This window comes from Neolamprologus brichardi, chromosome 4 (genome assembly GCF_056152115.1).
Source record: "Neolamprologus brichardi isolate AB-2024 chromosome 4, ASM5615211v1, whole genome shotgun sequence".
NCBI classification, from domain to species: Eukaryota; Metazoa; Chordata; class Actinopteri; order Cichliformes; family Cichlidae; genus Neolamprologus; species Neolamprologus brichardi.
The window spans coordinates 8,272,480-8,294,926 of NC_142107.1; the positions used below are offsets into that span (position 1 = coordinate 8,272,480).

The window sequence follows — 22,447 nt, forward strand, 5'->3', positions numbered from 1 at the left end:
GACCACCCCCATCAACACTGGGTTGACTTTTACTGTCATCACTGTCCCTCATTATTGAACCTCATGAAAATTTCACTTGAAAAAAATATGTATTTCCTAAGTGCTGTGAAACAGAATAAGGAGTTTTTAACACAGCTTTTCCAAAGATCCTAGTGGTCATTTGGATGCTTACATTATTTTACTTTGCACAGAAAAAATAAAGTAGTTCACAAAAAACCAAAAACTAAATTGGAAGTAGTTCTTCACCGTGTTTTGGATTGTTGTTGTGCTGGGAGACAAAGCTGTTGCTGTCTTTCAAAATCTTCACATATCCTTCTTTCTTCATGGTTCCTTCCATCTTGACAAGATTCCCAGTTCCAGATGCACTAAAGCAGGGGTCCCCAATCCCAGTCCACGAGGGCCGGTGTCCCTGCAGGTTTTAGATGTGTCCTTGATCCATCACAGCTGATTTACATGGATAAATTACCTTCTCAACATGTCTTCAGTTCTCCAGAAGCCTGGTAATGAACTAATCATGTGATTCAGGTTTGTTGACCCAGGGTGAGATCTAAAACCTGCAGGGACACCGGCCCTCGTGGACTGGGATTGGGAACTTTATATATTTCCATCTCCACTGTGTTGAAATTAGAAGATAACCCTCAATTCTAACTTGATTTTACAAGCTTTGAGCTTTCAAAATTAAAGCACGTCATTGCAGAGAAGTGGTTTGTGCTGCGGTTCAATATAAAGGTCAGATTTTCAGGGGGCTAATAATATTAACGCTGGCAATTTTAGGTTTTTCTAAAATAATTGTGATGCTGTGTGCAAATAGACCAGTTGTTATGCAGTGCTTCTGTACGCTGCTGGAGCACAAAGTGCCAGTTAATTACCTGGCAGAGGGTGTTGAAGTGTGTACTGTCTTCAAATCTTTTTGTGTTCGTGTTAACACACCACAGTACTCGTTGCAGTTAGAACTATCCTACTGCCTTATATCTAAGTGTTGTTTGTGTCTCATTTCACACATTGCATCCTCCCACTTTTAGGTGAACACAAAAGCCAGTTAAAAGAAGCTTTTATGGTGAATCAAGTGTGTGCTTTGGCATGCCTTTATCTTTTCAAGCCGAGTCGTCCCATTCAACCATTTGTTTTTCATTACTTTGGCTTTCTGTAGCTTTTTCCTTGTCTCCTTTGCCCCCTCGGTTTGTGTAAACCAAGATTCAATTTATGAAAGAGGAGTTTTTTGTAAGTAAATAAAAAGATCCGGGGGGGTGACCCAGAGCTCCCTCTTATGTCTCTTTCTTTTGACGTAATTGTGTAATAACCTCGCCACTCTTTCTACTCTGGTGTCTGTTGCTTGTATATCTTTCTTTTTTTTCCTCTAATGTGATCTTTTTTCTATTTCTCTTTTATTATCTCAGTCTCTTGCTTGATGTTCTTGACCCCAGAAAAGGGGGTTCTTTTTCATTGTCCATGTTTTTGAACACATTGTAATTCTTCGTCTCTCTCTTTCTCTGTGACACATTCCTTGTTGCTGAGATTTAACTGGCCAGGGAGAGTTTCATAACGTGATCTGTCTCAGTTCATTTTAAATCTGCTGCTCTTTGTTCTCTCTATCAACCCTGTTCCTCTGCTTTCATGCATCTTCCCTTTCCCATGCCTCCACTTTTTTTTCCCTTTCTGCATGTCTTGCAACATCCGTCACATATCTGCCTCCTTTCTTATCAATAAATACTTCTGGGAATAGTTATTATTGCATCTTGACAGCATGGTGGAGCAGCAGCTAGGACTCTTACCTCCCAGCATGAAAGTTCTGGGTTTGAATCTACTGGCTCCTTATGCCTGCGTGTCTTCTCTCTGGGTACTCTGGCACCCTTTAACCTGCTTGTTAAACTTGGTGTCATCTAGGATGTACCTCACCTTTTGCCCCCATGCGATAGGGTCTAACCCCTCCTCCCTGATTTAGAAAATGGATAAATGTATAATGTAAATTGCATGTGCTGACCCTAAGAGCTACAGCTTAATAACACTAGAGATCACACCAGTGAATGCTTTTCCAGTTCTAGTTTACAACCAGTTCCAATTTGTCCTATCTATCTATCTATCTATCTATCTATCTATCTATCTATCTATCTGTCTAACCTACTTTCTTTACAGTAAGTCACATTTTTTTTATATATTCTGCTGATTCATATTTGTCTACCATCACCATTTATCATTCAGCAGTGAAAAAGAAAACAACCTGCTACCATCCAACAAACATGAGTCATTAACATCCCACCGGGTATCTCACAGTGGCACCTAGTAATACTACATTAGGAAATGAGTGCAACCAAAGCAAATATTAAAATATTAAGGATTAGGTTCTCCCTCTGCTGTCCTTGTTATCAACAAGGCTGACAGGAAGCGCTGTCAGGGACTGAAGCCCCATCAAAGCCAATAATGGACATTTTTTGCGTACCATCTGTGCTACTCTAACATTGCAGCAGGAACCAAAAGTTTTGTATGAGAATATGTCGTGAGAGGTTTTTTTTGTTCGGCTTGTAAGTCCACAGTCTCAGAGCACAATTCTTTTAATTGGTACTTGGGTTCACATGATAAAGAAGACTTTAAGTTCAATCTGCACTACTAAGATGAAACAATATACCGCGGATGAGCATTATAGTCTTTTAGGCCTCTTTGAATTAAGATCATTACATTTCAGATTCTTAGACACTGAGCCGATGGTCTTAACTTTGAGCAGCTTACAAGCACAAAGATAGTACCACTCATATGTCATTGTTTTCTTCTCGGCAAAGCCAAATGTTATACAGTGAATGTTTCTGGCCTACCTGCTTTTTTTTTGTCTGACGTGATGTGATAATACTAGCAATTTATGGTTCACGGTGACATGAAGTGCACCTCCGTGGTATTTAACACTATTATGTAATTTCTTCATTACCTCATTTTTCTTCCCTCCATCTGATTCTGTCTGCTTCTTCTCTGCCGCGCTCTCTCTCTTTTGCCAGCAGCAAGGCAGTGGCCTAGTTTAGCAGTGCAGAAGGTTTGTTAGTATCACCCCCAAACACAACAATTGCAATTTGGATTCATGTGAGAATACAGGCTCGTTCACAATCTGTGCATGTAAAATTGCACATATATACATGGACGCATATACTGTAATCGTGGCTCCCTAGTCGAGGGAAACGCGCTATAATTATCCGATCGTACAATAAAAGCGTTTGCACGTGGAAAAAAAAATAAAAGCAATGTAAACACACCCCCACATACATACACACTCTGCTTTGGTTGCAATGCTGCCAATTTAATCTTGTTGAAGCATAGAACGGTTTGCTTTGAGAAAAGCACACCTGCTCCCTGCTACAAAGGAAACGACAGGATCAGAACATTTAAATATATTAATTATTTATACACTGTCATACATTAATTACGCTATTTCTGTAAAATATAGCCCCTCGCATTAGGTTTATCAAGCCCTCCAACTAAATCATCATCGCTGCCACTTATTCCTATACTACGTGACCCATGTACACACTTCAGCACGCATTCCAGTAATGATATGTAGGAGGAAGGCCACTTGCAAAAATAAAATGTCTGAACTGGGAAGTAGGAATGTTAGCAGAGGCACGAACACGTACAACTTTCTATTACAGCTCGGTAATAATGTGGTAATAATGGGGTGACAAGGTGGAAACAAAGATATTAATATGGAAATTTGCAAGTTAAGAAACAAGAAAATTCAGACATTATCTTCTTCTTGCTAGCAGTTTATCATATTGTTGTCAAAGTATTATACTACTATTAATAATTGGTTTTCTTCATTAACATAGCCTTGTTTCCATATTAAAATGGTAAATGGTAAATGGCCTGTATTTGTATAGCGCTTTTCTAGTCCCTAAGGACCCCAAAGCACTTTACACAACCAGTCATCCACCCATTCACACACACATTCACACACAGGTGATGACAAGCTACATTGTAGCCACAGCCACCCTGGGGCATACTGACAGAGGCGAAGCTGCCGGACACTGGTGCCACCAGGCCCTCTGACCACCACCAGTAGGACACAACGACCGAGACTGTCCAAGCCGGGGCTCGAACCAGCAACCTTCCGATTACAAGGCGAACTCCCAACTCTTGAGCCACGATCGCCCCTTACCCTGTGTTTTTGGTCCAATTAAATGAATTTCAGTATAATATTACTCAGCTGTAACCATTGTTGCTACACTTATATTACTTGTGTATTACTTTGGTAACTAAGTAGTAATAATGTGCAAATTTTCATATTATTACCTTTCTGTTTCCACTTTGTTATCTCCTATTACCACATTATTACTGAACAGGACGTCAGGGTTTAGGGGCCAGATTTGCCGAGAAATATGAACAGGATGAATGTCTTCTTCCAGCATTGTTTACTCAGTATTCTTCAGTTTGGCTTTAAAAAATCTTGTGAACTGAACCTTAATTTTGATCTCGACTGCACTACTGTAAAGTTGTTGCTGCTGTAACTTGTGTGGTTTTGAGTCTGTGGCAATTTGGTTGATCAAAGTCCTCAAAACTGCCTTTGTGGTATACACGCATACACAGACTCAGAAGCTCAGTTCAGTTATATTTATGTTGCGATAAATCACAGCAACAGTTGCCTCGAGGCGCTTTATATTATCAGGTAAAAACCTTACTATCATACTAACTGTGCTTTTGAGGCTGGTAAAAATGTGAGTATCTGAAATAAAGTCACGTGTTAGTGTGTGAACTTCAGTTCTTCTAACCAGTGTTATAACCATGGATTTTAGTGACCATGCTGCAGTCTGTATATACAATGCTGTCCCTCAGGCTGTAAGAGAAGCCATCCATCTGGGGCCCCGAGACAGTCATTGCCATCTCCATTATTATTAACTATGACTCATTGCCTGGATTCACTGCTGACTCACTGCTGATGAAATGAATCGATATACACAGGGAATAATATATTGTTCACCTCTAGTACTCGGTAGAGTAGCGGTTGGCAAGTTAAAGCAGTAAAATAAATGTTTCAAAATATTTGTTTGCTCACCAGCAATGAAATTTGGCTCATATTGGAAAGAATGTTTTTTGTTTCCTGTTTTTTTTTTTTTTTTTTTACCAAATTCAGAACTTCTGAAAGGAACATAATGACAGCTTGTGAAATGTGCTTATTTGTTTCCTCATCTAGTACTATTTTATTATATTCCCATTCTTGACAAAACATTTTTCTCTCCATTTTATAGTAACACCATTGAAACAATCTCTAAAACAACATGTTCCTCAAGTTACACAAATGACCAAGGAGGTTTATTATTGTTTATACGGGACACCTCAATGATTTTTTTTTTATAGATGACAGATATTCTAAGTTATAAAGGGATGAGCACAGTCAGCAACAGCACTCAGGTAGGCTACGGCATTACAAAAAAATACTGAGTGGTACAAAGGGGCCCAATGTGTGCCAAAATATCCCCCATTATGCCACCACCAACTTGAATCGCTGATACAAAGCAGGGGGGAACGATGCTTTTGTGCTGTTTGCATCAAAATCTGACCCTGTCTTCCAAATGTCACAGCGGAAATTGAGAATCATCAGACCAGACAATGTTTTTCCAATTTTCTATTGTCCAAAGTGATGAATTGTATGTTCTTAGCTGACAGGAGCAGCACCCAGTGCAATCTTCTGCTGCTGTAGCCCATCTGCTTGAAGGTTATATGTGTTAGGTAATCAGAGATGCTCATCTGCATGTCCGTGGTTCTGACAAGACAATTGTAACACGTTTTAACACATTTATTTATATATGTTTTCTATCTGCTTTAATTTTCTGTAGGAAAACTTAAAGTGCTGAAGTGTATGGAAGAGATTATTGAAGTATCTAGAAATTGTAGGTGCAATTATTAAACTTCCTTTTATTCTTCCATATGGGCCAGAAGGACAAATGACGGCTCTTGCTCACTAGTAATTAATTAATAAGTGAATTTTATTGGCTAACCACTGCAATCAGTATCCTTGTATTTGCCATAGAGATGTGAAACTGCTATCCCTCTAGTCTCCTTTTATCTCAGTAACGAAGCCAGCTCCTCAAGAGATTAAAGTGAGAAAATGGGGCATTATTTTTTCTCTTTTTTTCTGTAAAACCAAAACTGCTAAAACTTTGTTGTTACTGAGCCTGTCAAGTTTACCATTAATGGAGACAAATGAGACAAAGTGCTGTTCACAGCAATGTCAAATACAATATTTGATGAAAATAACTGCTTTGTGTTCTCAGTGTCCCTCAGGCAGCCTTAGAGATGGTTAAAACTCATACAGTGACTTACAGTAAAGCCATTTTGCCCCTCCACTGTGCTATTAGATATTTAACTGCTGTGGTATTGAAAAATAAATTATTTAAAACAACAGTTAAACATAAAAATGAAGGCTTCATTGGAGAGGCTTCATAACATCTCACCAGTCTGTTATTGCTCTTAAAAGTAACACATGTATATTTTTGTAGAGCAATGTCAAGCTGTAAAACATGGCTATTCGCTCTTATTTTATTTGCATTGCTCTTTTTCTTTCTTTTCCTATTTTGATCAGGATTGTGAAAGCGTTCGCGTTTTAACTCCACCAGCCATGCTTCTCCTTTTATGTTTATACATTAATGAGTATACTGTGGTAGTCTGTTGCTTACTTCCTTGTTTTTGCAGTAATATTCACATAGCAGCAATTAAATGTGTTTTGACAATTTATAAAGTAGTAATTGCCCAAGCAGCACTGGATATAATAAGCTGTATGACTGTTAAAGGATGCTTCCGTGTACCTGTAATTGAATTTAGGGTAATTTTGGGTTAGGTTTTTGGGTCATTTCTCATTCATTTGTCTCATACCGACACCTGCATCAGCCCAACCTCTTCTTCCGTTATTGTGTTATGGTTTTCTAATATTGTTGATTTTGTTAAGATTCGTTATCTGTTTGCAGCAATGTCTGATTTCTGCTTACCACAGCTAATGTGCTTATTATTCCTGGAGATTAGTGTTCCCAGCAGAATCCTCGTTGTTGCATGGATTATTTCAGACCGAAGCCTTTTCCGCTCTATCTATAACTTTTAACCATTCGCAGGCTGTGTTTCGTTCCTTCACATAATCCTGTCCCTGACTAAACTATGCCAGAGTGATCGGAGAGAGTCACTGGGGATAAAATTTGTTTGTGCCTCTTATCTCACATATCACATTAACAGACACCAGTGTGTGCCACTTCGTGTATGTACTCATCCAGTTTCATTGCTCGCTAAGGGCATCCAATTTTCCAAAACTCTATTTGTAAGTGCAACGTTTTCAGCCGACAGACCTTATTAAATCAACACATAACGTAAAGTGGCACATTAGGAAAGGAGATGTCGTTAAAAAGCAAGTTTTATTTTTCATGAAAAATAAAACTTAGATCTGCCATCTGCAGAATTATGGTTTTACCTACAGGGACGCACATAGATCTCAACATTGCAAGTTAGAGTTGCGATCCATTAACCATACCAATAGTGTAGACTGTTGGGGAAAAGACTTTTGAAACCTATGACAAGCGTATCCTCATGGGGTGTTCTAGTCAAACATTTCCAGTAAAACATTTTTCCTGTATACCCATCGACTCAATTTGATGTACAAACAGTGCAGTGTAACTTTATGGCTTAATAACACTTCCTAGAGTCCTAGATTTTAATCCTAGATTTATGGAAAATCCCTCACTCCATCTATCCATCCAGCCAGCCTAGCACAGTATGCACGTTACTGCTGATTCACTGGTAGCACCACAATTCATTCATTCAGTTTATTGATTGTTACATCATAACCTGTAAATCGCTATCCACCCACTCGTTGCCCAGCGCTTATTATCAATTCCCTTTTTTCTATACATAAATAAGTCTTTCCTGTGGTCTCCATTTCATTCTCGTCATTTCTATTACTCTTCTTCTAATAAAAGGCTTTGAGTTTGAACTTTAGATATTTCTGTCCGGCTCCTATATCTGAGTCTTTGTCTCTCTGCTTCTACTCTGACATGCTTGGCGTATTGCTAGTTCTTGTGCTCCTCTGCGATCAAAAAGCCAATGTACTTTAGCAGTTTGAGCGTTCATACAGTGTTGCCATGGCAGCACTTGCGCCAATGGCTATAGAATATCAGATATGTTGATGGTGTAATGTGTTTCTCACCTGTGGTAAGTTAGAAACTGTAATTTAACTCACACATCCCCTGCTGTTTACGTATGCACGTGTGTTTGTGTTTTTCTTATTGTAAATTTGAGGCGTTTCTTCTTTTGAGATGACGCTGATAAATCTGAATCTATAAAGTCTCTGTAAATGAAAGACTTCCAAAATTAACAGACTAAGGCTATGATCTTACCGGCATTGAGATCTGTCTTGGGTAATCCAGTCACAAGAGCTGACTTCATACCTCCATACCTCATGTCCACTGCGTTTTGTATGCAAACACCAAACATGTTATTGTCAACCCGCTGGTGGGAAAAATACACTTTTCATGCCTGTTCTGCCACAAATTGCAAGAGGTATAAAAAATTCAAAGCTCTTTGGCCTAGATGGAAATCACACAGCATGCTCTATGCCTACTCCATTCACACAAATCCATTTTGCCTATTGTCTTTGTCACTGGAATTGCACTTTAATGGTATGTCATCTGCACGATGCTGAGTACGTACTTCTGCTTACACCAAACAAGAATCGTCTTTGCTTTGGCCCAAGACATAATGACTAAAATTATGTGGCCGTGGAAAGACGTTCAAGTTAGTTTTGATCATTGCCAGCATTAGGGTAAGTTATGGATATTATCTGGTCAAATCTGCTGTATGAATGGTATTCTTGTATCAGGGTTAAAGTAAATCAGAATAATTGGGAACAGAGTTCAGGTACCTTCAATTAATGAACAATTGAAGGTACCTGAACTCTGTGATTCATTCTGATGGGCAAGTAAATGCATATTACTGTTGAATGAGTTAATTTTTCATGTGCCACAGCTTGGAGTTGCTTCCAGTAATATAGAAATACTTCCTCAGTAATAAGAAAATAATAATGTTCCACGGTCCACTTACATCTTCAACATTTCCTTTTTCCTTGCTCTTCCCTGTGAGGCGTTCATTGTGCTGATGTAAAGTTGAGGTTGGGGTACTTTAAGCACAGAGCAAGCTGCAGAACAGGAGCGAGCATGAAAAGAGGAGCATTTTTTAAATTACGACATAATTTCTGAACAAACAAATATTACGAAAAATACAAAGTGTTTCTCTACAGTCTGTCACAAAATGTGTCTGCTGTATTTCCCAGGGAGAGAGAATAAAACATTAATGTGTGGTTCTGATAGATGGCAAAAGATTTAAGAAAGAGACATAAGAGGAGAATGCAGGATTATTTTCAAAGGTAAGCATTGATCAGCAGGTTAAATTTAAATCTTGTACATTATGTTCTCTTTCATTTTGCAGTTTTTTTTAAATGAGATATTGGATCTATATGGAGACAAAGAGATGGATGTTACCAGGATGTGATTTGCCAGGAGATCTTGAGGGGAGCTTCCCCCCTTCTCCTGGTCTCCAGGTTCCTTAATTATTTTTCATCCCCAATGGCGATATAAAAATGTTTTCCCAACTTTGTAGTGCGGCAACTTGAAACAGTTTACAGCACAAACAACAATAAAATTAGAAACTGGCTTTTAATTTCAGCACTTGCGATGCGTGACAACAGAGATTACACTGCTTCAGGGGATGGTGACTGGATCCCGTTCCATTTTAACTTTTCATTAAGTTGCTAAGCACCACTGTTTCAGAGTAAAAACCATCATTAACTAAATAAAACTGAAATGAAGTGGATTCAGAGCAGAGTTTCACAAAGAATCCTGGAAATATTCCTACTGTGTGCCAAACACTTGACTGATCATTGACATCAGAATTTCCCACAAAGCTGAGTTCTCCAGCTCTTTCTTTCAACTTGTTAAATTGCATCTATGCACCAGGGCAGCTGTGGGCAACATTCTGCAGTCACAAAGTTTATCTTTGAAGAAATTGTGCTTGCGGTTTGTTGATTATGCAAGTGATGGTGCAGCTGCTGTTATGGGCTGATAAACAGGGGCCACAGTCCTATGTAAAAAGAACAGACATTACCTGACTCTCATTCACTGCATCAATCACAGGTTAGATCCCGATGTCTGAGATGCTGGAGAACACAACTCAGTCATTTTGACATTTATTCGCTTTCAAACTGCAACATTTTTTTTCTACATTACATCCTGGATGTGGCAAAAGAAAGAATAAGACCGTAATTAGCTCCATGTATGACAGCCTCCTCCCTGACTTTGCAGGTGAAGTTGCAAAACTATCTTTTGTTTTACACAAAGATTTCTGATTTCTGACTTAGAAACAAATTTTTGATTAGGTAAATTTGATTAGGTAAATTTGTGAGTCGTTTAATCTATGCTAATTTCAAACTACCATGCTGCTACAACTAGCTAAACAATGTGTTAAAACTATGCCAGTGATGACACATTTTTGTTTTTTTCTATCCTACTGCATTTCAGCATACCAGTACAGTGGGTGGCACTCAGTGAATTCTACCTTTTACTCTAGTTTTATTTTGTCGAGTGATTGGAAATCACCCATATAGTTCATGTAACATCATCTTATATCTTAAAGAATTTAAATGACTGGCTGACTAAATCCATTAAATATAATGCAGTTTGTACACAAGGAAAAATCTGCCAGAGCTCAGAATAAAATGATTATGTGACATATTTCTAAGTAATTATTTTTCCCAGGCAGCACTGACACCTAATGTTAGGATTTCCCCACCTGCAAAATCTCACTATAACCCCGACCTTGTATCACACATGCTCCTCTTATTTAACCTCCTAGGACCTGGCGTCCACATATGTGGACATCACATTTTGGGTTATTTAGACCAAAATACTTAATTTTGCTCTACAAGGGCCTGATATCCACTTACCAGGACATTATACTGCTACTTTAAACGAATATCCTCATATGTGGCTATCATTTTTCTTAGAAACAAAAATCAGGTGAAAAAAATAAAGTCTGGGAATTCTTTGTTTTTACATTTATCGGGTCCCAATCAGCCCAGATATCAAAGAGAAATTAAAAACACATGCCATGGAAGAGTTTGGGTCTTAGGAGGTTAAACTGAATAATGAAATGTTAGCCTACCTCATCTGTGGATGACCCAATGGGAGGTAATGCAGTAATTGCCATTCTTGTCACCAGTAGTGACAAACCAGTGGATGATGTTTTGTTTAAATCATGAGAGAGCCAACAAACTAATATAAAACAGATGGATTTTTTTTACATCATTAATACCAGGAAAGAGAAAATCACACACAATTTGAACTTGTATCAGAATAAAATTAGTCATCACCACAGACAAGATTGAAATTACCTATCCTTCCTGAGTGAAATAAATCCTTTCTAATTGCAGTTTTATTTTATTTATACACCGCACAGTCATTTTCATTAGCCACAATCAGATATCTTGAGCTGTAATTTGAGTACCACCCTCTTTACCAGGCAGCTGATTTTGGTGTGTGTGTGTTGATCCAGAGCTTTAGAAAGTTTTGACTCCTACTCATTAATTTCTTTCAAGGTCCTTCTCCAAATTTCCGAAAGAAATATGTCAGGTCATTGTCTATTTAAGTTAATTAGTCATTTGAGCTGTCTTTTAAAATTATCTATACGAGTGTTTACTCAGTTCAACCGCATAAATTGCAACGATTGGTACATATAGTATAGATGAGCTGTTTTTGAATATCTAAAATAAATCGTGTCTTTGGTTACAGTATCTTTGCTTTGGTTGCTGTAGATACATACTGAATGTTTTATTTTGATCCTGTGACTATTTCTGTGACCTTATATCAGAACATTTCTCACAGGCTGCTCGTGTCTGAACATTTTAGACATGAAGCAGATGGAGCCTCTGAGGCAACGGAGGACTAGAAGATATGTATTCTGTTATCGGTGGATCTCTAGTCCATTAGGGAATGCTTATTTTCTACATGTGGGTGTTTCTCAAAAACACACTTCAATGTTGTTTGTACAATTTGCAATTTTCCCCCTAACATTTAAGAGGCTTGAGAGCTGGCAGGAACCCTTATTGGACCTTTACGTACTATAATCCACTTTTGCTGACGCATACATACGTAGATGTTATAGAGAACATTTTTATCGTTTCCTATACACTGTTATTGCTTAGGTTGCAATCTCTGAAGTTTCAGTGAACGGAGTTATCTCCACGATTTGATCTTCTCCGTTGTCTTTACACTTATTTGTTGCTGTTTTACACATACTTTATTTTATTTTATTTAGAAAGAGGGGCAATACATATTAATGAACATTTTAACAAATGTAAATATGCCAGATTGTAACCTTGGGCTAATTTCCATCTGCAGACCCTCTGGCAGGTTGGTGTTAAACACACGTTTGTAAAAACATACAGAGACACAATTTACAGGTCATGTGACAAGGACAAAAATAGTGATCACATTATACTAGAACAAACAATGACAAGAAGAGTGGACACAGAGGACAATATAGATAACACTAACACATCAATTATATTGCACAAACCCCAGTATTGCACATGCCCTGAATGTCCAGATATTGCACTGACCCATTACACTAATAGCTGTTTCCCTTTTTGTAATACACTAACTCTTTTTCACGTCCAATATAAATCATGATTATTAAACATGATCACATGTTTGTGTGTCTCTCAGCCGCCCTTTTAAGTGACTCTTAAAGATGGGTAGACTTGTACTTTCCCTCACTGACAGTGGAAGACTATTCCAGAAGCTCACTCCCTGATATGACAGATTATTCTGTGAAAAGGTGGTCCGTCTAAATGTCAATTCACAATCACCTCTAACAGTGGCTCGAGCCAGTCGAGACCCGGCAACACTGCTAGACTTTTGTTTAATAAAATCACTCATTGGTGGAGGCGCCAGACCATTAGACAGGCAGATTTAAATAATTTGAAATTAGTAAAATTTAGAAACTTGTATTTATCTAAAATTTGACAATGGTGATATGAAAAAGGTTTTTTATCTAATATTTTCAATGCTCTTTTGTAGCATACTTCGATTGGCCCAATAGCAGCAAAGCTCCTATAGGACCAATTTGTAATGCAGTATTCAATATGAGCCAGTATCATAGAGTGCAGGAATGTAATGGCTGCTGTGTCTGTTAATGATGTGCGGATATGTCTAAAGTTCTATATATTAACATTTAAAGTTTTCACTACTTTTTTAACGTGTTTTTTAAAGGATAATTTTGAGTCTAGTAGCACTCCCAAATACTTAAATTCCTCAACATTAATTAGTTCTTGTGCACCCAAGCAAACTTTTACTGCAGCCACGGTTGTTTTAGGTTTACTAAAAAACATTGATACGGTCTTTTTAACATTAAGTCACAGGCATGAGTCATTCAGCCATTTTTGTAAATCATGTAATGCCAATGAAAGCTGATGGGCTGCATCAACAGCAGTTTTGGCTTGTGTAAAAATTACTGTATCATCAGCATACATAATCGTGTCCACATTTGTGCACACATTCAAGTCATTTACGTAAAGTGAAAATAACAGTATGAATAGCTTGTCTGACATTAGGAAATGGAGGAATAATTATTAATTTATATTTCAGAACTAAAACTCATCTGAACAGATAACAATCTAATTTGCTCCATAACACCTTACATTTCTAGCACCTGTACCTCCTAGTATAAGTATTTTGGTTCACTTTAGTATTAAAACTGATCAAACTACAGGCTAAATGAATGATATTTAGACTATATTTGCTACTGCAAAATGGGATTTTGTTTGGAATCTAGCCTTATCATACTACTAGAAAATCCCTGATCACTCCATTACCTTACAGGCCCATGTTACTCCACGGAGCCATGTCTCCTGGCCCTCAGTCCGGTCATTTGGGGCGCAGAAAAGAAAGCATGTTAGTAGTAGTGATGTAGCGGTCAGTTGGAGGCCGTAGGTGCTCTGCTCCATTTAGCCCTAGACCTTTGGGCCCGTCTGTCACGCTCCACTGCATCACTTCTTCTTCCCTTTGAGGCATCCAAGAAATGGATATGATGTCATGCATGAGAAGCCACAGATGACAACGGTCTAAACATCACACACTGGCAAACAGATATAGACACAAAAACATAGAGAAGGTCAGAAAGGACAGAGAAGAGTGAGGCACTTTAAAAGAAGAAGAGAGAGAAGTTGGACAGATCTCAAGGAGTGCACAATGATAAAATATGAATTATAGATCAAACCTGAGAGAGGTAGTTCGAAACTCTCATTCCCCGCTATCACTTTCATTTCTTTCTTTGTGCGCGTGCTGCTGCCTTACTCTCAAATGTTGGGTTTTTTGTATCTGAATCATGATCATCAGGAGTGTTTCAACATCCACGACATTGTCATTGTTCTTTTTGGTGGTGAATAGGAAGTTTGTGGAAGAACCACAGATCAAACACACCTTCTTATAGGTCCTGTTTTGGCTGTCTTTTCTCTCTTCTTTCTGCCTTTCAAATTTATTTATATCTTTCTACATTTTTCTGTCCTGCTTGAGCAACAAATAGCTTCTCAAAGCATGGGAGATTATCTAAACAATAATCCATCCAGCTTTAAAACTCATGAACAGGCAACATTTTGCTTCAACTGTATTTAACGAAGTAGTAATACTGCTTTTAGCAGGTTCCTGTTATGACCACTGAGAAATCATCTGTTCCGCATACACACTGGGAAGCTCTCTGAGGAGCCTGCTCCGTCTGTAGTTGTGTTTGTCTCATCCATAAGCCCCGTGTGAAGTGGAGAGGAAAGAGTTTTGCTCACAGCCTCAACCTTTCTACACTGCACTGACTGTACTCCAGGGAGCAGGCCTGGACGAGAGGGAAGCGTAGCATCAGAGAAGAAGACTGATACAGGGAGAAGTGAGGACAGAAAAAAAATTGAAGGAAATTGTGAGACAAGAACAAATACAAAAGCTTGCAGGGGATTAGAGGAGTTGAAAGACAGAATGAAGCTGAGTAAGAGAAGCAACAGAAAACTAAAAAAGATCTATAAAACTAAACTGAGAACGACAAACGCAAGGACGACTACAAAGAATCTAGAGAGCAGATTATGATAAACAGTTTGCAAATGTAGGACATTTGGGACCAACACACACACACACACACACACACACACACACACACACACACACACACACACACACACACACACACACACACACACACTTTCAGCAATTTCCATTGCCATCTTAACTTTTTGTAACTAGGTGTGACCACATTAGGAAGCGTGTTTACCAAGCTGCACTGATTGCATGTATTGCACAGACAATGCTTGCTTGAATATTTCACTCCTCAAAACTGTAGCATAAACTTCCTGAGCATCTATTAGCACATATGCCACTCCTCAAGTCATATTATTGGTAGCAAATTTTAAAACTGCATTGCAGATGTGCCAAAAGGCACCAACAACAGAACTACTTCCGCCAGTATAAGCATCTTATTGCAATGTCCCTATCATGCAAACTCTAAACCTTAAATAGATGTATACAAATGATCACCACTGTGCAGTTTGCAGAGAAAATAAGCTATGAAATCCTGTACAGTTTGGAATTTTAACATTGGGGATGAACAGAAATTAACTTGCTTTTGGAGCCAGACTCAAGGGAGCAGTTGAGGTACTGTAGTTTTTGGCACTTGCCACTAAATCTGCACCTGAAGGGCTGAAAATGAGTTTGCTTGATCATGTTGTTGTAAGAGATTCTGAATAACAGGGATTAACTCAATAAAATGAAGGTCAAAGTTTGTGGATATGTGTGTGTGTGTGGTTTACATAAAGCTAATTGACAGTATTCTTCTTCTGATATATAAAAAAGGAATTGAGTCATCTGCTAAATGACCTATTGACTATCTTTGCATAACAGTTACAACACTGGAATAAGAATAGATCGGTGTAGATAACTTTGTCCATGCTAAAGAATTTGCATGACTATTGAGTGCAGTTAATTTTTAAAAAATCTTTTTGGCTTCCTTTGCTTAAAAGCACCACTTGAGTTGATAGTTCAGATCACATCACTTTAGTTTATGTCTATTTAATGTTGTCTGACTCATGGCAGAATTACTCAAACCAGTTTTGTTTCTAGCATGATGACAAAAATAGTAAAACTACCAAGCCCATCATGCCTTCACAAAAGGTTTTCATCATAGAGGTTAAAAAAAACAAACAAACATGTAACGGAAAATTACATTTTACAGTGTAGTAGGATCTATTCTGCTTATGTTCTTCAGTGTGTTGTGATCTCATCAAAAACCACTGTGAGAATGGCTGTGTTTGGTGTAGATAATCATAGTTTGTATAAACCAAAGACAGTTAGTCAGAAAGGCTTAGAAAATAAGCTGCTGGGAGCCTGAATTTTTAGTACCTGCCAAAATAATAGAGCATGGTGTATTGGCACAGATTAGCAACTGCTACAACTTCAACAGATTTTTGTCCAATGAGTGTCAGACCTTATTTGAATCATCCTCCCGACAAGACATCGCAGTGATAGCCGCTCAGGCTGAGTCACCATCGCCCCAATTTCATATTTGGTCCCAGTTAAATCTGTAGCGCTCTTCTTAGCTCTCAGAAAGCAACTAGAGGTCACAGGTTCATTTGCTGATTGTGTAATGAGCAGCTGACTGCGTGAATCAAATGCTAATTACACATGAACGGTGAGCACGATGTGGAGTTCAGATTTGCCCAGCACTTTGTTACGAATAAATGTCTCTTTGTTTTAACACGTCAACTCAATGAGCGCGTATAATTCACAGGTGACACAATTGAAAAAGACAGCAGCATATGCAGCCAGAAGCACAACGAGTCCCGGCAAATATATTTACGTTTGGAATGACGGTGACCTGTGTCCACGAGTAATGTCGGTGATAGCGCAGAATAGGCATGGACCCTCTCCATGTCTAACACCTGTCAAAGCCAATGTTCACTGGTTGTTATTAGAATTGAGGCAGAAGAGTTACATCATTATGATTAACAAGGCAGAACACACAGTGATTTGATGCAAATGCCAACGGCATCTTATTTTCTCAACATTGAACTTAATTGCCACTGTCCGTCATAAATGTGTTTCCATGGCAATCACAAGTATCAATATAAGCTTTTGCACCAAGTAACCCAGATGTGTTCTAGAAGCAAGGGTGCTGGTGAAATGTGATAGTGTGTTTGTGTGTGTATGTGTAGGCACCATACAAGATAGAAGAATTATATATAATAAATACATATATTACATATATTACAAAGATTTACAAAGTAGGCAATCAATAACAACTAAATATGAAATTCCCCAAAAGAGCAACAACAATTAATGAGTTTGGAGTTTATTTTGTTTGTTTGATGGATTCTGGTTTTGTGTTATGGACTTTTTGTCTGTCACAAAGGTTTAAACGAAAGCATAAAAGAATAAAAGCTTCCCCGATCCTTCCATTTATCATCAGCTGCAGCAGTGTGGCAACAGCATCTTAACGTCGTTCATGTGTGTGTGTGTCTCATTACGGTAAAATTTTGTCCTGGTGACACCTGCCACTGAGATAAATGGTAATGGAATAGTAAATGGAACGGTTCCTATACAGCACTTTTCTACTCTGTCTGAGCACTCAAAGCACTTTATACAATTTGCCTCATTCACCCATTCATACAAGCACTTTTTTCTATGAACTCTATCCTTTTAGTGTGTAACATTATAAGGGTTCGAGCTCATTATAACCTTAACGTTTTAGAAATTCTATGAAGTTGAAATATTTCTTTTGTTTTTGTTTTCAGACTATGGTTAAATATGAGCTTTTCTAAATCCAGGTTTTTCACTTGAAACGATGCATGATTGATACTTCTCAGAGTTCAGCAAATTTTCAGAGAAAATTACATTGTCTTAAAGAGGATACCTCCCAGTAAATGTGATTACACAGCATGCAATATTCAGTAAAGACAGCATTTAGTTGTGTTTAATAGTGTTGGAATTCTTTAAGCTAAGGTAGCCACTTTATCCATATTTTTAGTGTAAATCTAAAGTGTCTAAGTTCAGCTCGCACATTGCTCAGATTTGCTTTGTTTAAAATCTTGGATTGCTTTAATTGTGCAGAACCTAAATAATGTTTTATTCTTTTTTATTTAAGCAGTTTATAGCTGAGGTGTTTGAGGTAACAGCTTACAGCTACCTGTTCACTTTTTAGTTTCTAGCTTTGAACTTTTCTGATGCCATGACCTACTAAGAGCACATATGCAGGTCAAAGATAGCTTTCATGAAAAGAAGCAAGAAACTGATTCTGTCAGTTTCCAGTGCTATTAATACTGTGCGGTGTAATGTGTATAGCTTATTAAAGTAACAAACCCCTCTGCTGAGCTTCATTTGAATTTGGTCTGTAATAAAATGCATGCTTAATATAGACCAAAATCTAAAAAGTATGCTCTTATATTTGTCGCGGAAAGCAAAGTTTACAATGTACAACACCAGTGTGCAATACTGGCAGAAAAAAAAGTTGAATCCCGTGTCCTACATTTTTATAGTTACAATTGGATCGATGATATGAGTCATGCATTTTCCCTTTGAGACAGGTGTTCTGCGTGTCCCGTATTCCTAATTATGTAATCATATCCCATACCACACACATGCAGACGTACTGTGTTTCCTGCCTCTCTTGTATGAACCCTCTGGGTTTCAGTATGTGGAGCACCAAATGAGATCACGTCTCCTGTGGAGGGGATAAACCTCAGACGAAGAGCAAGACACTCAGTTGCAAGGGAGTGTCCCAGTGCATGCTCCTGAGGAGTTCAACAGAGAATATATTTGTGCCACTAGACAGAATGTAAAGAGATGAAAAGAAGACTGCAATATATTGCTCATAAGGTATACAAATGTTATGTGTAGGTGTGAGTGTAAATGACCCATTCAGTGATTTAAGGTTCCATCTATCCATCCATTCATTTTATTCCTTTTATCCAGTTCAGGGTCGTAGGGGGTCTGAGCCTATTCCAGCTGTCATAGGGTGAGAGGTGGGGTACACTCTGAACAGGTTACCTATGCAATTTTGAATTACCATTTAACTTAACATGCATGCCTTTGGATTGTGAGAGGAAGCCAGACTACCTGGAGAGAACTTCATGCAGTTACACAGCGAAAATCCACACAGCAAGAACCCAGCCAGTTCAAACCTAGTACCATCGAGCAGTGACGTGACAGTGCTGAGCACTGAACCGCCATCGGGAATAATATCATCAAACATAAAAAAAGAGATTATTCATTTATATTATCAATTAAGTTTAGGAGCATTTATTTATACCTGGGTGTTTCTCACAACTGACTTTTGGACCAGTCTGGTATATAAATGTTGCACATTCAGTCACTGTTCAAGTAAAATAATGTAATATTCTTGTTATGTTTGTTGTTCTGTAGTTTGCCAGAAAGTTAAGCACTTATTTGAATCTCCTCACCAACAATCTTGTGTTTACATTTGATAAATTGAGTATTCAGAACTAATGCATTAACTGTAAACAGACAACATACATTTAGTCTTCATATCTATTTGTCTTATCCATTATGCAGTACATGTTTAATGTCTTCTTTGTGCCGTGTCTCCCTATAATCTTAACACCAGATACCTAACAGGTGCCCGAGGTCGTCAGATACATGATAATGCAGTATTATGCAAAGAACTGCAGGGTTACCATTCTCTGCAGTAATAAGTAGATTAAAAGAGAAGATGGACCTGATTCTGCTCACACCTCTGGGGAGCATGGACCAGAATAAATTGTAATGAGTTCAATTCTTTGCCGGATTTAGAAAGAAGCAGAATTTAGAGCATAAGAAATAAATTTGGTCTGTTTCTCAGAGGAGCAGAGAGAGATTTTCCTTGTTGTTTTCATAAAACGATGATGGGAATCAAGAGAATATAAAACTGAGGGAATGTGAGATGATTTTTAGAGAGAATGGCATGTACAAAGACAAACTGTACCGTTCAACGCTGTACAGAATCTGTCCTGACTTGTTTGCCTTTAGATATCCTGTGTGCATACATGCGAGCTGTTATATGAGGGCGTCTATGTGCTTCGGGGTGCACATGTACTCATCCACACTTTTCCGTGTCCATTTTAGTGTGCATATGCAACGTATATGTAATTGTAAGTATGTTTTTCCCAGCTGCTGAGCCGGTAAGAGGACAATGTCTGTCATGATGCAACAGGCGGCTAATCCTCTCCTTATGTAAACGCTTGACTGCTATTCAAATGACATGCAGATGGGTTAGAGAGCTTAGGTTTTGGCAGGATAGTGTCATGACAAGGAATGTCTGTGAAGACAATGTGCTGTCAGCATTTGGATGATTAATGCTGTACTTCATGTTTGAAACAGGCCCTCTCAGGACTCAACAAAGACTGGCAGGTTCACATAGTGTAGGTATCAGCCAAAGCTTGATGACCTCATAGCCTCATGAATTGGGGAGGGGAGCAGCAGGTAATGACTAAGTGCAGAGGCAGTTGGCTAAGAGAACATCATTTGAGTGCAGCATGAATATATAATATATATATATAAGAAAGAAAAGCCAGCACAAGAAAAGAAAACTTGGAACAAGCCCAGTTGAAAGCCGACTGATTTTGTGATGCCCACATTAGGAATTTAGTGAAGTTTGAATGCAGTTCAATCTTTTAAAGTCCACAAATGAAGCCTTCATTCTTTGTTAAGCGTGTATTCTTTGACAACCCTTCCAAGCAACATTTGTTTAAAAAAAAAGCCAAAATAAACCAAAACCAAATAGTTTTGTTTTCATCATGTCTATCATTCACAAATGTTCCTTTTCTAATGTTTCTCCTTTTTCTCTTCTCATTTACAGATCCCACTGATCATTCCAAAGGTTTATCAATTTTGGGTCTGTCACAACTAAAACTGAAGACAAACTGTGTTACCTCAAACTTTTATCCAACAAAATATGACATAACATGGGTCCCCTGCTAATCCCCATGAAGCAGAGACTGGTATCGTGAAGGCTTCACCCCTTTTACCGCTCCCAACCCAGACCCATCTCCTCTTTGGAAACCCTACCAGCAGCTTTTGTTGCTTTCCTTTACCTGTAAACACACCTTTCTTTCCCATTTCCCTCTATTTCCCTGATTATAGTTTCATTTTTTCCCCTTTGATTTATATTGGAATAATGCAGGGTGCTTCTACCACCTCCGCTTTCCTTCTTATTCTTCCCTCCCTCCTATTTTTCTCATATTTCCCTAACACGGCTAATGGGGACTGCTGGCTCATTGAGGGGGACAAAGGCTATGTGTGGTTAGCTATATGTAGCCAGAATCAGCCTCCATATGAGACTATCCCCCAGCACATCAACAACACAGTGCATGACTTGAGATTGAATGAGAACAAGCTGAAAGCCGTGCTCTTCAGTTCCATGTATCGATTTACCAACTTGACTGACCTCAACCTCACCAAGAATGAAATCAACTACATTGAGGATGGAGCCTTTGCAGGACAGGCCAATTTACAGGTAACAAGAAGATGGGTGTTAAAATGCACACGATGCATTAGATCACGGGTGTCGAACTCCAGTCCGCGAGGTCCTGTATTCTGAAATTTTTACCTGTGTCCCTGCTACAACACACCTGAATAAAATTTGTAGGTCCTCAGCATGCAGTCAAGTCTTGCTAAAAGACTTGACTGCCGTAACCGTAACCCTACTTAAGTATATTTAAATAAAAGTGTAAGTTTAAAAAAAAGTACCTCTAAAATCTACTTTTATTGCAACATGTTCATTCACTCTTGAGCTTCTGTAACATGAATCAAATGGCTAAATTGCTACCTCAGCATGCAGGCAACTTCTGTATAGTCTTGCTAATGACCTACTAAATTCTAGCAGGTGTGTTGCAGCAGGGACAAGTTTCAGGACACTGGCCCTCGAGGTTTGACACCTTATGAAGCGCCTTGAGGCGACTTTTGTTGTGATTTGGCGCTATATAAATAAAATTGAATTGAATTGAATTGAACTGTGTATTAGATCTTAATTTGAACTTAATATTTTCAAATTGACCAGTGCATGCATATGATTTAGGTTGTATTAATAGTTGGTTGTTCCTTATTCAAGCAGACTGTATTTAGTACTAAATTTTTTCAGGATATTAAGGAATTTTTTACAGCTACAAATTATACTCTTACAGTATTTATTAGGCAAATAACAAAGTGACCTCATGTTTTGATGCCCAAAATTGAGCTCTGGTCTTCGTTCTTATTCAAGAACAATATTCAACTGCTGAAACTAATTTTTCTATTTAGGAAAACAAGTAAATAACTGCAATTTCATATCTTAGTCAAAAAAAGATAATAATGTGTTTACATTTAAAATATCATTTTTATTAAAGCATATAATGGTGGCTTAGTTATTACAGAAATAT

The 22,447-nt window shown here is 38.2% G+C and overlaps 1 protein-coding gene across 1 annotated transcript in view; it reads left to right on the forward strand.

The window, feature by feature from the left end:
- The window catches only part of elfn2b (extracellular leucine-rich repeat and fibronectin type III domain containing 2b), a 73,997-nt gene that overhangs the window by 45,215 nt on the left and 6,335 nt on the right, over window positions 1-22,447 (forward strand). Inside the window, exon 3 of the mRNA XM_006791610.3 lies at window positions 20,890-21,546. Within this exon, the coding sequence (XP_006791673.1) occupies window positions 21,208-21,546 (339 nt within the window). The 5' untranslated portion in view covers window positions 20,890-21,207. The remainder of the gene's footprint in view (window positions 1-20,889; window positions 21,547-22,447) is intronic.